General features: G+C 34.7%; 1 protein-coding gene across 3 annotated transcripts; it reads left to right on the top strand.

The window, feature by feature from the left end:
• The first annotated feature begins 2078 nt into the window (after positions 1-2078).
• LOC139810018 (uncharacterized) lies at positions 2079-5457 on the top strand. 3 transcript variants are annotated; one of them, XM_071773359.1, is made up of 2 exons: positions 2079-2862; positions 3183-5457. In XM_071773359.1, the coding sequence occupies exon 2, from the start codon at positions 3931-3933 to the stop codon at positions 5410-5412; it is 1482 nt and encodes a 493-aa protein (XP_071629460.1). In that variant the 5' UTR covers positions 2079-2862; positions 3183-3930; the 3' UTR covers positions 5413-5457. The 3 variants fall into 3 exon arrangements, with proteins under 3 accessions (XP_071629460.1, XP_071629459.1, XP_071629458.1); XM_071773358.1 differs by having other exon boundaries at positions 3177-5457; XM_071773357.1 differs by having other exon boundaries at positions 2097-2862; positions 3129-5457.
• Positions 5458-16599: the final 11142 nt, after the last annotated feature.

Genomic DNA, 16599 nt, shown 5'->3' with positions numbered 1-16599 from the left:
TTATATATAATTCTTTAAAATTTAATTAATCAGTTCTTGAGTTATAAAAATTTCAGTAAACTTGGCTGTTTTTTTTAACAGTATTCTTTACTGGAAAGTAATATTTATATTTATATTTTATTAAAATAAGTTATTAATAAAAAATAATTATTAATAACGGTTGCCTGTGTTTTTAAGAGCTATATATATATAAAGACATTTTTATGCAGTTTTTCTCGTGATAAGGCGACAGTTTCCCGAAAAGTAAAGGAGATAACGTTGATACCAACAAAAATCCCTAAGGGGTGTCGTTATAATTTCTACGGGTTAGCAACACACCTCTAGTGCCGGACAACTTCAACGTATCGAACTTTCATTAATGAGGTTCTTCAGCTCTGTGAAGTTGGCCGGACAACTTCAACGTATCGAACTTTAATTAATTGGAATCGATTGGTGGTCGTTCAGTGGTCTTTGGTAGTCTATTAGTCCGATCGTTTGGTGGTTAGCCGTTTTCCTGCAAAATAAAAATGAAATTTCCGATGTGAAGTAAGCCGGACAATTTTTTTTTTCAACCAATTTAACTTTTTTATAGCTCATTCGACGCGGAATCGTTTGGTGGTTACGAATATCACCAGTAAAACGTTTGGTGGTCAACCGTTTTCCCAGAAAATAGAAAAAAACCGTATGCGCGCATAATGCCGGACATATCACCTCTGTGCTACTAGTCGGAAAAATTGTATTTATCACCCAAATTGACTTTGATAGGACTCAATCGACGCGGAATCGTTTGGTGGTCACGAATATCGTCATTAAAACGTTTGGTGGTCAATTGTTTTCCTAAGAAATAGAAAAAACCGTACTCTCACGCCATTATGGTCGTATGACTCCGTGACGTTAGCTCGGTAATTTGATGGATAAACATTATTTATCGATCAAATTGACTTTCATACGGCTCAATCAACGCGGAATCGTTTGGTGGTCACGAATATCATCAGTAAAACGTTTGGTGGTCAACCGTTTTTTAACCATTACTTGTTGTACAAGATCGTATATTCTCATTTTATCCATTATTGTCATACTGGCATGCAATCCCATTCTAACGATCAGCAGATTTTAGCATATCCAATGTACTCCTAAAAGAAAAAATCGTCATGTCTGTATCGGTGCATTGTTAATTATCATTATTATCAATAAATTTTTACATTCTTGAGTCAACGATATCAAAATCGCGATTACGACACGAAGTCATTTGACCAATGGCGTGAGCGTACGCTTTTTTCTATTTCTCAGGAAAACGATTGACCACCAAACGCTTTAATGACGATATTCGTGACCACCAAACGATTCCGCGTCGAAACGAGCCGTATGAAAGTCAATTTGATTAATAAATAATGTTTATCCATCAAATTACCGAGCTAACGTCACGAATAAGTCATACGACCAATGGTAAGAGTACGGTTTTTTCCATTTCTTAGGAAAACGATTGACCACCAAACGTTTTAATGACGATATTCGTGACCACCAAACGATTCCGCGTCGAACAAGCCGTATGAAAGTCAATTTGGGTGATAAATACAATTTTTCCGACTAATGGCACAGAGGTGATATGTCGGCATTATGCGCATACGGTTTTTTCTATTTTCTGAGGAAACGGTTGACCACCTAACGTTTTACTGGTGATATTTGTGACCACCAAACGATTCCGCGTCGAATGAGCTATAAAAAAGTTAAATTAGTTGAAAAAAAAAATTGTCCGGCTAACTTCACACCGGATACTTTATCAAGAGACACGGTAGTGTCTCGCGCCAAGTACACGCGGAGCGAGACCGACCGTGACTCTTTTACGCGACGCGACGGGTTGCGAGTACCCGCGATGTTGAGATCTCGATAACGAGTGAACGGATCAAGTTCTAAGTAGGCTTGATCGATAGCTTGGGGTCCAATTAGGGGGGGGGGTTTCTCTCATAATATTCCGCTACGTGCCCTACGAGCGGAGATATTGCGACGCAAAGTCCAAATGTGAAAATTTATTTTTAAGATACGTATACTTCTAACGCCGACGTTCTTGTATGATGACGTCATAATCAGAAACGTCACTTTCACTTTTTCGACGCTGGCGGCGCAGGTATCGCCAGTTTCGATATCGCGCGCGTATTTCGAAATTAGGTCGATAGACTTATCGGTCAGGAGATTTCTATTTAGGTAAATTAGGTATATACTTATATAATATATATTGAGTCAATTGCTTCATGTTTATCTGGAGAGATTTCGTATCCTTACATCGTATTACCACCGCTGCCGGAAAAGAAGGTTCTCTACGCTTGGCAGAAAGTGCCGCTAGGGAATTTTTAAGTCGATTCTTATGAATCAAGCTTGAATTCGATGTCTCCTGTCAGTCAGTTCATCATCTGATCAGTTAACCTATCTCGATCGATCGAGAGACACGGTAGTACGCGCGGAGCGAGATCGACCGTGTGACTCTTTATTACGCGTCGCGAGGTAAGGTGCGACAACGCGCGCATACGCGCGTACGCGAAACGGCAGTAACACCGTAATCGTGCCGGCGATATACTGAATTGAATTGCTTCGTGCTTATCTGGAGATTTCGTATCCCTACATTGGGTGCGTTCAGCCGATACTCCGCTAGCCTAGCAATCGTGAGCAGTCGCTCGTTTTCGCTCGTTTCCTCTCTTTTGACCCAATGGATTAAAAGGAGAGGAAACGAGCGACTGCTCACGATTGCTAGGCTAGCGGAGTATTCGGCTGAACGCACCCATCGTGTTACCATCGCTGCCGGAAAAGAAGGTTCTCTACGCTTGGCAGAAAGTGACGACTGACACGTTCGATCCCGACTTCGTTGATCGCAGAAGAGCTGAACTCGAGGTACGTTTCCGATTTGCAATTATAAAAGTATCGTGCGATGAATGTTGTACCCAATTATAACCTCAAATGAAGTTGTGCACGTTGCTGAAAGATATATATATATCTTGATATATAGGCTACGGTCAACGTGATACAAATGCTCTGGAGCGTTCTTCTTCTCCTTCTTTCTTCATTGAAAGAAAAGAGAAGAGGAATGCTTCGAAGCATTTGTAGTGTCACGTTGACCGTAGCCATAATATCATATTAATACATTATTTTATTTTTAGACGTAGCTGTTGATGAAAGAGAATTAGATGGTGACTTAATTTTGGGAGATATAGGTCAAGGATTGCCATTTAAAGCTGGTATTATTGGAACCACGAGAGTCGCGTGGCAAACGGGAAAAGAAAACCGAGGACAATAAACCAAGCAGCGGAAAAATATCCCTATTCGACTTTCTCGAGGATAAATTACCTGTACAACCTGAGAGCGTCGAAACAACTAATTTGTCTCAAAACAGCTACATACAAATTAATAAAAGTAATCAAGATCGTTTTGAATCAAGAGGATTTGATAATATATATATATATATATATATATATATATATATAGATTATATAGAGACATTATTATATATAGAGATTATATAGAGAAATTATATAGAGATTATATAGAGACAAAGATTATAAGAGATACAAATTTTTTATTAATTATATAGAGACATTATTATATATAGATATTATACAGAGACATTATATAGAGACATTATATAGAGATTATATAGAGACAAAGATTAAATCCTGTTGCTCTCAACGTCTGCCTCTGCCTCGTCTACCCCAATGGTAATTGGGTGATGACAATTTATATAAGAAGGCCATGAACCTTTCTTCTTGGCGTCGTATCCCCGCGGCTCTGCCTCTTGGTCTGCGAACTGTAAAATAATAAAATTGTATAAGAAATTTTATGAATTAAATACATATAATATGAATTAAATTTTTTATATATTGTAATTATGTGAAATTATGTGAAATATATATTGAAAAGACAGTACTTACCATTTGTACTTTCGCGATTTCTCTCACAATCAGTATGAAACGGTGGTTTCGTTGGCTCCTGCCTCTTTTCAGAGGACAATACGGCCAGTATTTGCCACTGTTTACTCGTTATTTGTGCGATGTTCTTAACACTGCAATGCTAAGTCGTATTGCTTCGAAAGAAATATTATTAATTGCTCAAGATACGTTTGACTGTGATAATTATATTAAACGAAAGGTACAAAAGCGATTGACGGATAATGAAGACGATGATACCAATACAGCTGGGCTTTTGAAACAAATTACAATTAAAATTGGAGCGAAAGTTATGATAAGACGCAATATTGATGTCACTTTGGGCCTGGCAAATGGTACAATTGCTACAGTTATTTCTGTTGTGCGGGATATATCTACCGATTGTGTAGAAAAGATTAAACTTCTTTTACCGTCTGGTTTGGAGTATTGTATTGAAAGAGTAAGTGTCAAGTTTAAAGTAATGGAGAAAGCATATGTTATCAGAAAACAATTTCCCATAACTCTCAGTTATGGCATAACCATTCATAAAAGTCAAGAATTAACCTTGCAAAACGCTGTTATGGATATAGGTAATTCTATATTTAGTTGTGCTCAGTCATATGTTGCGTTATCCCGACTACCGTCTTTGGATGGATTGCATTTAATTAACTTTGATCCTTCAGCTGTAAAAGTAAGTGAAAGAGCTATTAGCGAATATAATCGACTAATACGAACATTTCTACCGCAAGCACAAACGATTCCTATTTCGAAAAAACGTTTTCGAAAAGTAAAAGATGTTCCGTGGACATTGTCGAAAATAATCAATGCCGGTCAAGAGTCAGATCAACAAGTTGGAAAAAGTACTGTTGAGCCGATACCTGTTTTGCAAAATGAAGATGGAGTTTCATGCTACGCAAATTCAGTAATACAATGTTTCTTGCAGTCAAGTATTATTAGGAAAGTGTTGCTTAAAGTTGATAAAGATGATTTAAGTATATTAGCGCATAAATATGACAAACGATTACCAAATTTGAATGCTGATGCGATACGGACAGATTTAGGAGAGCGCTTTACGAGTCGTGGTGATGAAAAACCAGCAAAACGAGACGCTTTTGAATTTCTTATTGCCATTTGCACAAAATATAATTACATAAGAAATTTGGTCGGGCATCAAGTTACTCGTACTACTAAGTGCATTAGCAACTCATGTGGTTATACGACAAAAGATAATATTACTGATAACATAGTTGTTCCAATTTCTATTAATAATTTGAAGAAGAAAAGTTATAATCTTAATAATTTATTGAAGGATACATTTTTAAATTGGGGTCCGTTATATGGAAAAACATGCCAATTTTGTGCAGGAAATCTAGTATTTAGAAATGAATTAACGTTGACGAAAGAAATAGTTATCATTCATTTAATTTTGTTCTCGTCACAGGATAATAAATTAGTGAAAATACCACAGACATTTAATTTAACTGGCATATCAACAACTAAGATATCGATAGCTAAACAGTAGGGTGGCTCTTATTTACTCTTGGTAAATTTTTTGGGGGGATTTTTTTTTGCGCTACCTTCCAGTTTGGTTCCATTTTATGAAAAAAAAATCTGTGTCAAATTTCAGCTCAATCGGATAAAGGGAAAGGGTGCCCCCAGGATCTTGAAAATCAAAAAAATAATAAAATTACAGAAAAAATCAATTTTATTTGTTTATCTTGCGAAGTATTAATTATATGCAAAAAAGTGTTATACAAAAGTTGTAGATCTATTAAAAATGCACATATTATCATCTACCACTTTTTCTCGTGCGACTAACTATTTCCGAGAAAAATGTGAAAATCACTTCTTTTTACTACAAATCTTGACGCTGAGCGGCTGAGATAAAGTCTCTTTTTTATAACCTGGAAACTTTCGGCGATAATCACTTACAATCTGAAGCACATACTGTTTCTGTTGCTCATTTTTCGAAAATAATTTATTATAATCTTCCATAAGCTTGACCCCTCTCTCAGCCGAATCATTTACAACTCTCAATTTATTTACTAATTCCAGACCTTTTACAAAACTTTCATTTTTATGCCACGTCAACGGTTCTGTCTTAAGGAACTCATCATTCAAGTCAAATCTTTTGAAAAATCTTCTAGTTTCGGTGGAAACAAATTGTTCAATTCCGTTGTTAATAATTTCTGGGATTTTATCGATTTGTACTTTTATTCGCTTCTTATTTTTGTTTGATGATTCTGTTTCGCGATTCAAAGCATTGACCATTTTTATTTTCGATTTAAATGATAAATTTGTATCAAAGAAAGCTAATCCGACAACTTCAGGGCTCAAATACCATAAATGATTGCTTAGTTTTTGTAAAGCAACACGAGAGATACCACGATCAACAGCTTGATATTCAAAAAGTTTCGAAAAAACCCTGAAATCCAGATACGGTGCTTTGATTACAGAAGGCGCACAAAACCATGCTTTGACATACACACTGATAAGAAAGATACAAATATCACAGATCGCATTTTCTTCTTGTAGTGATAATATAAATTCACCACAAAACAGAAAGAACTCAAGCAATTGGGCCATCCATCATGCGAGGTGGATGGCCAAAGCGATTTATTGCTTGAAAATTTTTCTGTTTCGTGGTGAATTTATATTATCACTACAAGAAGAAAATGCGATCTGTGATATTTGTATCTTTCTTATCAGTGTGTATGTCAAAGCATGGTTTTGTGCGCCTTCTGCAATCAAAGCACCATATCTGGATTTCAGGATTCTTTCGAAACTTTTTGAATATCAAGCTGTTGATCGTGGTATCTCTCGTGTTGCTTTACAAAAACTAAGCAATCATTTATGGTATTTGAGCCCTGAAGTTGTCGGATTAGCTTTCTTTGATACAAATTTATCATTTAAATCGAAAATAAAAATGGTCAATGCTTTGAATCGCGAAACAGAATCATCAAACAAAAATAAGAAGCGAATAAAAGTACAAATCGATAAAATCCCAGAAATTATTAACAACGGAATTGAACAATTTGTTTCCACCGAAACTAGAAGATTTTTCAAAAGATTTGACTTGAATGATGAATTCCTTAAGACAGAACCGTTGACGTGGCATAAAAATGAAAGTTTTGTAAAAGGTCTGGAATTAGTAAATAAATTGAGAGTTGTAAATGATTCGGCTGAAAGAGGGGTCAAGCTTATGGAAGATTATAATAAATTATTTACAAAAAATGAGCAACAGAAACAGTATGTGCTTCAGATTGTAAGTGATTATCGCCGAAAGTTTCCAGATTATAAAAAAGAGACTTTATCTCAGCCGCTCAGCGTCAAGATTTGTAATAAAAAGAAGTGATTTTTACATTTTTCTCGGAAATAGTTAGTCGTACGAGAAAAAGTGGTAGATGATAATATGTGCATTTTTAATAGATCTACAACTTTTGTATAACACTTTTTTTGCATATAATTAATACTTCACAAGATAAACAAATAAAATTGATTTTTTCTGTGATTTTATGATTTTTAAGGTTCTGGGGGCAGTGGGGGCACCCTTTCCCTTTATCCGATTAAGCTGAAATTTTACACAGATTATTTTTTCATAAAAGGGAACCAAACTGAGAGGTAGCGCGAAGAAAATTCAAACCTTGAAAAATAAGAGCCACCCTACTAAACAGCAGTATAAAGTAATGAATACTATATTTCATCAGGGTACATCTATTGAAGATGGTCATTATACAAGTATGTGTAGAGAAAGGACATTTTGGATTGAATTTGATGATGGAAAAATTATAGAAAATAAACGATGGCCTACAGGTGCTAAAGGTATTTATATATTATTTTTGGAAAAAGTTGGTAAGAAATAATTTATACAAGCAACGTAATATACATGCATATTTTACATAAAAGCAATGTCCGGCAATGTGTATATATATATATTTACAACTTCAGACACATTTCTTTATAAGGTGTAATTTTTTTCTGTTAAGATTAAGATGCGTAACACTACAAAAAGGCGTGATATCCGTACAAAATTACCTTTTTCAAAAAAAAGGTAAAAAAATGCGCCAAGTACACGCATAGTAGTACATATGTATTATGTTGTTACCTCGAAAAAAACAAAGTGGTAGTATTATACCTCGAAATAACACCCTGTACATACTGTTTATACAATGCGTAATACTACAAAAAGGCGTGATATCAGTACAAAATTACCTTTTTTAAAAAAAAAGTAAAGAAAGGCGCCAAGTACACGCATAGTAGTGTATATGTTGTTACCTCGAAAAAAAAAACAGTGGTAGTATTATACCTTAAAAAAATCTAAGTAACAAGTGGTAGACGAAATCTTTGTATCTTGAAAAATCTCGAAAAAACCTAAACAGTAGTATCTTCACCTCGAAAAAAAACAAAGTAGTAGTATTATACCTCGAAAAAACCTAAGTAACAAGTGGTGGACGTAATCTTTGTATCTCCAAAAATCTCGAAAAAACCTAAACAGTAGTATCTTCACCTCGAAAAAAAACAAAGTAGTAGTATTATACCTCGAAAAAACCTAAGTAACAAGTGGTGGACGTAATCTTTGTATCTCCAAAAATCTCGAAAAAACCTAAGCAGTATTATTTTTATTTCCAAAAAATTATTACTCAAGTGATACACATCACAAAATTACGTTACCTTATCAAAAAATGAGTCGCGCTTCAAGTGATCTATTATTACAATTACAAAAAAGAAATGATATCTCTTTTTAAATTACAGCGCCAATTACAGAGAACATACACTGAGAAAAAAAATTTGTCAATCCCAAGAAATATTTAGTCCGATACGTTCAACTAACCATTTTAGTTAACTAAACATTAGTTGAATTAATTAATTCTTGATTTAAAAAACGAAATAAATTGTTGAAACAACTAATATTTAGTTAACTAATTAAAATGTTTAGTTGAACGTATCGAACTAAATATTTCTTGGGATTAACAATTTTTTTTCTCAGTGTATTTTTCGAGATACAAAGATTACGTCTACCACTTGTTACTTAGGTTCTTTCGAGGTATAATATTACTACTGCTTTTCTTCGATTAGAATAAAAAATTGAATCATGAAGAATTACACAGAGGTAACAGTACAAAATACAAATATTTTATTAAAATATTTAAACCCAACAAGGGAATACAAGGTATTTAAATACAAAGTTTATATATGTATTTTAAAAGATTTAATCGCATCCCAAAGAATTACAGAGATAACAGTACAAAAAATAAAAATATTTTATTAAAATACATAAATTTTTCTTGTCAAAAAACTTGGCGCTGCTAGAGAGAGAGAGAAAGAGAGAGAGAGAGAGACCTTTTACAAATGTAGATATTACTTATTCTATACTTATTCTATACTTAATTCTAATCGCTTTAAAAATCTAAACTTATCCTAACTTATCCTATACTTAGTAATAAACCGCATTATTCACCGTCACACACACACACACACACACACACACACACACACACACATCGCCCACACCCACTCGCTCGCACATACACACCAGGCTGACCTAATTTTGAGGTCTAGCAGCGCCAAGTTTTTTGACAAGAAAAATTTATGTATTTTAATAAAATATTTTTATTTTTTGTACTGTTATCTCTGTAATTCTTTGGGATGCGATTAAATCTTTTAAAATACATATATAAACTTTGTATTTAAATACCTTGTATTCCCTTGTTGGGTTTAAATATTTTAATAAAATATTTGTATTTTGTACTGTTACCTCTGTGTAATTCTTCATGATTCAATTTTTTATTCTAATCGAAGAAAAGCAGTAGTAATATTATACCTCGAAAAAACCTAAGTAACAAGTGGTAGACGTAATCTTTGTATCTCGAAAAATACACTGAGAAAAAAAATTGTTAATCCCAAGAAATATTTAGTTCGATACGTTCAACTAAACATTTTAATTAGTTAACTAAATATTAGTTGTTTCAACAATTTATTTCGTTTTTTTAATCAAGAATTAATTAATTCAACTAATGTTTAGTTAACTAACTAAAATGGTTAGTTGAACGTATCGGACTAAATATTTCTTGGGATTGACAAATTTTTTTTCTCAGTGTATGTTCTCTGTAATTGGCGCTGTAATTTAAAAAGAGATATCATTTCTTTTTTGTAATTGTAATAATAGATCACTTGAAGCGCGACTCATTTTTTGATAAGGTAACGTAATTTTGTGATGTGTATCACTTGAGTAATAATTTTTTGGAAATAAAAATAATACTGCTTAGGTTTTTTCGAGATTTTTGGAGATACAAAGATTACGTCCACCACTTGTTACTTAGGTTTTTTCGAGGTATAATACTACTACTTTGTTTTTTTTCGAGGTGAAGATACTACTGTTTAGGTTTTTTCGAGATTTTTGGAGATACAAAGATTACGTCCACCACTTGTTACTTAGGTTTTTTCGAGGTATAATACTACTACTTTGTTTTTTTTCGAGGTGAAGATACTACTGTTTAGGTTTTTTCGAGATTTTTCAAGATACAAAGATTTCGTCTACCACTTGTTACTTAGATTTTTTTAAGGTATAATACTACCACTGTTTTTTTTTTCGAGGTAACAACATATACACTACTATGCGTGTACTTGGCGCCTTTCTTTACTTTTTTTTTTAATTTTTATTTTACAGGAAAACGGCTAACCACCAAACGATCGGACTAGACTACCAAAGATCACCAAACGGCCACCAATCGATACCAATTAATGAAAGTTCGATACGTTGAAGTTGTCCGGCCAACTTTAATAGAGGTTTTTCTCGTATGTAAACTTTCACTTATGATTTTTAGAAACACTTGTACCTGACTTGCAATTGACACAAACGACAATCTAAAAGTGTGAAAATCTTTAAAAAGTAACAAATCATAGTAATTACTGTTTAAAAATACTAATGAAATTATGGTAATTACTCAGTTTACACCCCTCACCTCCGATTTTGATGAACTTAGGCTTAATCGACGCATTTTTGCTCAAAACGACCGAATCTGACAGAAAAAAGTGTCGCTCTGCCCCGCGAAGCGAGATATTAAACGCTAAAGTTGACAGAAATCAGGTTATGATTCCTGTCATACCGACGAGCTGTAGCGACTACGAACATGCCCTGTGGCCATATGCGCATGCTCAGTGGCCGCACGCGCATGCAAAAGTGCGCGAATTTGAAACGTATGTATACTTATATAATGCATATCACTTATTGTTAGCTACTATTGTTACCTACATAGGTTAGATGACGCACTTTAAAAGTATTTAAGTGTTTAAAGCGCGTCAACTAATCTATGTGGGTTATAGTGACGTGCTTTAAATAGTTAAATACAAACTATCTGCTTTAATGAAAATCAAAGTTTAAAATAATACATTCAATTTTAATTATTTATTGGATTCATATTGATCTAACATTTCTCTATGGAAAACGCTGTAACTGTACACACTGTAGCTTTCAATGATGAATATATCTTACATAATATATCAAAGCACATGCATGGAGAGGTGCAGAGGTTTACATGCGTGAGCGCACGTGAGCGGGAGGGCTTTGCTCCTCTGCACCCCTCCCCCCCCCATGCATGTACTTTATAATTTCACTTTACAACTTAGCATGTACTTTAAGTTATAAAGCGAGGTCCACGCTGCCTACCGGCGGAGGTGGGTGCGGGAGGGGGAGCCGAAAGCCCCTCTTGCACTCCCCCGTGTGTGTGTGTGTGTGTGTGTGTGTGTGTGTGTGTGTGTGTGTGTGTGATGCATAACATCTACAATTTAACATAGTCAGTATAGTCAGGATAAATTAATAGATTTTATTAGTTTATCCTAATTATATTAAATTGTAGATGTATGCATATACACACACACACTCACGCGGGGGGTGCAAGGGGGGCCTTCGGCCCCCCCTCCCGCACCCGCCTCTGCCGGTAGGCAGCGTGGACCTCGCTTTACAACTTAAAGTACATGCTAAGTTGTAAACCGAAATTATAAAGTACATGCATGAGGGGGGGGGGAGGTGCAGAGGAGCAAAGCCCTCCCGTCCACGCATGTACTTTGATATATTATATAAGATATATTCATCATTGAAAGCTAACAATAAGTGATATGCATTATATAAGTATACATACGTTTCAAATTCGCGCACTTTTGCATGCGCGTGCGGCCACTGAGCATGCGCATATGGCCACAGGGCATGTTCGTAGTCGCTAAAGCTCGTCGGTATGACAGGAATCATAACCTGATTTCTGTCAACTTTAACGTTTAATATCTCGCTTCGCGGTCATAGTGCACTGTTGCCGGAGTACTTACGAGTTCAGCGAGACCAAGCGAGACTGTTCTCTGTTTTCTTTTTATTCATCAATATTTCAGAAAATATCCTCGAAGTCATAATTTTTTTGGTTCTAATTTGTTTGTAAGATGTTTATTAATATTTCTGCAAAGTTTTGAAAGTATGCCATATTTTCTTCGATATTAATTTCTCAAATGAAGTTGAAAAAATAGTGAAACTTGATGAATTCCCATAAGAGCCCATGTTGAATTCAAATTGTTATAACTTTTGAACGGGCCTCGCAAACTTGTTCAAACTTGGCACAATGCTTTATTATTATAATACTCATCACCTGACAAAGTTTGAAGAATTTGGCATTTTTTCTTCTAATAAGGGGTCATACATCCTTAACTGACGCCAAGCATCCTAAAACCTAACGCTTATCTTGAAAGACGCGTAACTCCAGCTTATATGAGTTCCAATGAAACGAGAACATAAATCATTGTACCGATATTAATACGCTTCAATATAAACTGTTCAATTACAGATAAGCGGGTGGAGAACCGTCAGATCAAGAATGACTATAACAAATTCACGTCTGTGGCCCGGGGGAGATGGCGCATCACGCGGACGCGCGGCAACGGCCAATCGGAAGCGGCCCCGCGATCGCTCGGCGGCGATGTCACTAGCGGCCGCCAATCGGAAGTCGTCTGTCTTTGCGGAAATGCCTGCGGTTACGTCCGACGAGATACCTCATTTGATACGTCATGCTTAAGTGACGTCACGCAGGCCAATGGCAATGTCGGGAAGGAATGTGTGACTCACGCGGCAACCAATTAATCGCTTATTTATTCGGAATTTATGTGGTAGACGATTTTCATGCCATTTTCATTGTTCTTTGAAACGCACGCACCTGTCATACTAGTGTCTTATATTAGGCGATTTTTGGCGTGACTCGGTATAAGCAACCAAAGGATACCAAATTGCACCAGAACCAATAGCAACCACCGATAGCAACTTTGGTATATGTATCAAACCATACCAAACAATCGCCAAAAATCGCCTATTATTATAACAAATATGATTAATATATTTATTTCAGGGTTTTTTGACTTGGAGTTAGTTCGAATCAATAACTTTAATATGATAAACAAAAAATATTTATTGTATTATATATATACATATATACATGTAACGCTATGCGTTTCCAAACTCTCAACGAACTTCCGCAAATGCTCACGTAAACGCCAAAGAAACGTTCACAAAACTTCTCATTTTCACCAGGGTTAGGGCCTAAGCAGAATAGCTGTCTTATAACCTTAAGGCAGTGTTTTATGCCTTAAGTCTTTGTCTTATGTAACGCACAATACTGTGTTAGAGCCACCGCACAAGCTCTCGTATGGTAACGTAACGTAGATCAACGCACAAGAAACGTATAACGCCGTAACGGCCGTAACCAATACGTTTCTTGTGCGTTGGCTCACGTTATGTTACGCTACGTGACCATACGAGAGTCTTGTGCGGTGGCTCTTAATGTTTTCTGTCTTGTGTAGTCATGAAGAATAGAGATAAGGAGGCCGAACTAGCATGGAGAAATCGTCAAAATGTGCGACTGAATGCCGAGCCAGATAGTAGTTTGGTAATGCTCCGCAAGGTTGCGCTTTCGTCTCTCAGGACTCACACCTACACGAACTTTCCGTGTGTTAGTTCTGTTTTGGTTTTCAAGAAAATGTTTACGGTTTCTCCATTGATGTTGGTTTTCGACAAATTGTGAGTTTTTATTAGTGCATAGAAAAATGACAAAAGTGTGTGCATATCCTGATTGCAAATCAGGGCGTGCTTGTGAAAGGAAAAAAAATACATTGCATAATCAAGTTACAAGTAACAAAAAACCGGAGCAGAGTGAGACCAAAGAAGTTCAACGTTCTTTAATGGGATACATGGCTGGATATATTGTGAGGAAATCGCATAGGTGGACGAAATGTACCGATTGCATTCAAAGCATCCAATCAACAAATCCAGATCATGCAAATCATGAACTAATTTCTTTATTGTCGCGTGGACATTTAATCTATCCCTCTGAGAGGTTAATTGAATTAATAGAAGAAATGGAGAGAACTGTGTTGAAAACCGTAAATTCGGCAGGTATCAACTGCGATACAATTTTTCAAATAAGTTATGCACTTCAAGAGTTGTCGGTTCCTCTTATTGGATGCTCTGAACATATGGAATCCTTGACGAAGTCCGTAGCTAGTTTTTATATAATAATTCGTGCTGAGTTTTTAGCAAAACGTATTAATAAACTAAAATCTGCTAGTAGATTGAAAACTCGACAAAACCGTAAAAACGCTAAACTTTGAAGACTGTTTACATTAACGACTTTTTATATTAAACATTTAACAAGATTGAAATGCAATAATACAGTGAAATAAAGTTTATCTATAGGTAAATTAGTATTTTTATTGTTTTTAATTCCGAGAATATGAAAATTTATCCTAAACATTTATTGATAATAAATTATATAAAAAAAATTTAATAACGGATGTTTATTTAAATCTTCATAGTTCTTATCACAATTTTAGTCCTTCTAACAAATGTATTATCCCTGATATATCTTCGAGCGCTTTAATTCTATCAAATGTTATCCAAGGTATTAACTTATTATTATAGAATACATTAACTTCTAAGGTGTCCATTATGACAATTTTTACACCTTCCTGGCGATTCTCTAACATTTCCACGAACGAAACGCAATTATCATATCTAATGTCTGCCCAATTACATGGTTTTTCTATGGCTTTTATATTATTATATAAGTCGATGAAAGTAAATTTTTTAACAATAGAATCGTCTGAGTATCTACAATTATTATCCATGATTCTTAATTGTTCAGTATAAATAATCAGTAGATTGTCGAATAATTAAATAATAAAATGTATGTACAATGAATGATAGAGACTATAAAACATGTTATCTATACAATTATAACATTTTAATTATGGCGTTATTATTTACAATTCAGATATATTATGTACAATTTTCATTCAGAGATTCAAAAATTGGGCAATTTAATCAATTAAATTTTATTTTAATTTCTCATACAACTCATTTTTCAGTCGACGGAAAGGAAAAACGTTCTGTCTCAATTCCTCGCTCAAACTTAGACTCAAAAACTATATATATCATTAGCAATACTAACGAATCATGTATCGAGATCATTATCATTTAGGAGTCTTCCAAGCTCGTCGAAGATGAAAATCCTTTCCGGAACAGCTGTACTTCTCCATTTAATACTGAAAAAAAAACATTTACCATAATTTCAATAAGTTTAAAATAAAATTTGTGCGTAATGTAACATAATAGAGAACAGAATGCAGCAGTTGATATACCATTCCAAAGTTTCAATAAATATAATAACGTATAATGAAAATATGTCAATACTAACCTCAAACTGGCTTTTTTCACTTCATTTGTATATCAAAGACCTCTTTGTTCTGTTAAAAATTTTCCATATAGTTTCGAATTTTTGGTCCTCGCACTTTCATGTCACATTCAGTATTATGAGAAATACAAAAAAGTACGAGAAATGTTACCGGAGTTATTTTGTATGTGCACGATTTTAACTCCCCATTAACCTGCAATCTGTCCTCCTCCACAAGCCATAGGGATTCTGGTACTTTGCACTTGCAATGCCACCTATAGGTACCTATAGGTACTATTACCGAGCTTCGGTTTTCGTCGCATGTCCGATACATATAGTTCGGCCTCCTTATCTCTATTCTTCATGTGCGTTACATAAGACAAAGACTTAAGGCATAAAACACTGCCTTAAGGTTATAAGACAGCCATTCTGCTTAGGCCCTTAAGATATTACTTAAGACGGTCTTGAAATAAGATCCGACTATGAATACCGGCCTTATTTATCAATAATTTTAATTTTTTAGAAGTGTAATTGAAGCGTAATTTTTGTCGGTCAATTGGATAAAGTGTCGAAATATATTTTTATTATTTAGAAAACTATAATCTATTTTAATAAAAATTAATTAACAAGTAAACGATACCGGAAATAAGTCGACGCTGAAAGTTCATATTTTTTAATAAACAATAGTTCGAACAATTGCTCCTTAATTGTTCCTTGCTTGCTCCATTCGTATAATTAATTTTGTATAATACTTTAGCATTTTTATTGAAAAATTAACAAATTAAAGGCTGGAGTACAAACTTTTGCGTAACACATAATGCATCCGGCTTTTAATTTGTTAATTTTTTAATAAAAATGCTAAAGTATACAAAATTAATTATACGAATGGAGCAATTGAATATCCCAACAGAGCAAGCAAAGGAACAATTAAGGAGCAATTGTTTAAACTATTGTTTATTAAAAAATATGAACTTTCAACGCCGACTTATTTCCGGTATCGTTTACTTGTT

The sequence above is a fragment of the Temnothorax longispinosus genome, chromosome 3 (genome assembly GCF_030848805.1).
Source record: "Temnothorax longispinosus isolate EJ_2023e chromosome 3, Tlon_JGU_v1, whole genome shotgun sequence".
NCBI classification, from domain to species: Eukaryota; Metazoa; Arthropoda; class Insecta; order Hymenoptera; family Formicidae; genus Temnothorax; species Temnothorax longispinosus.
Note: the sequence above shows the minus strand (reverse complement) of the source record. Positions and strands in the feature narration are given on the sequence as shown.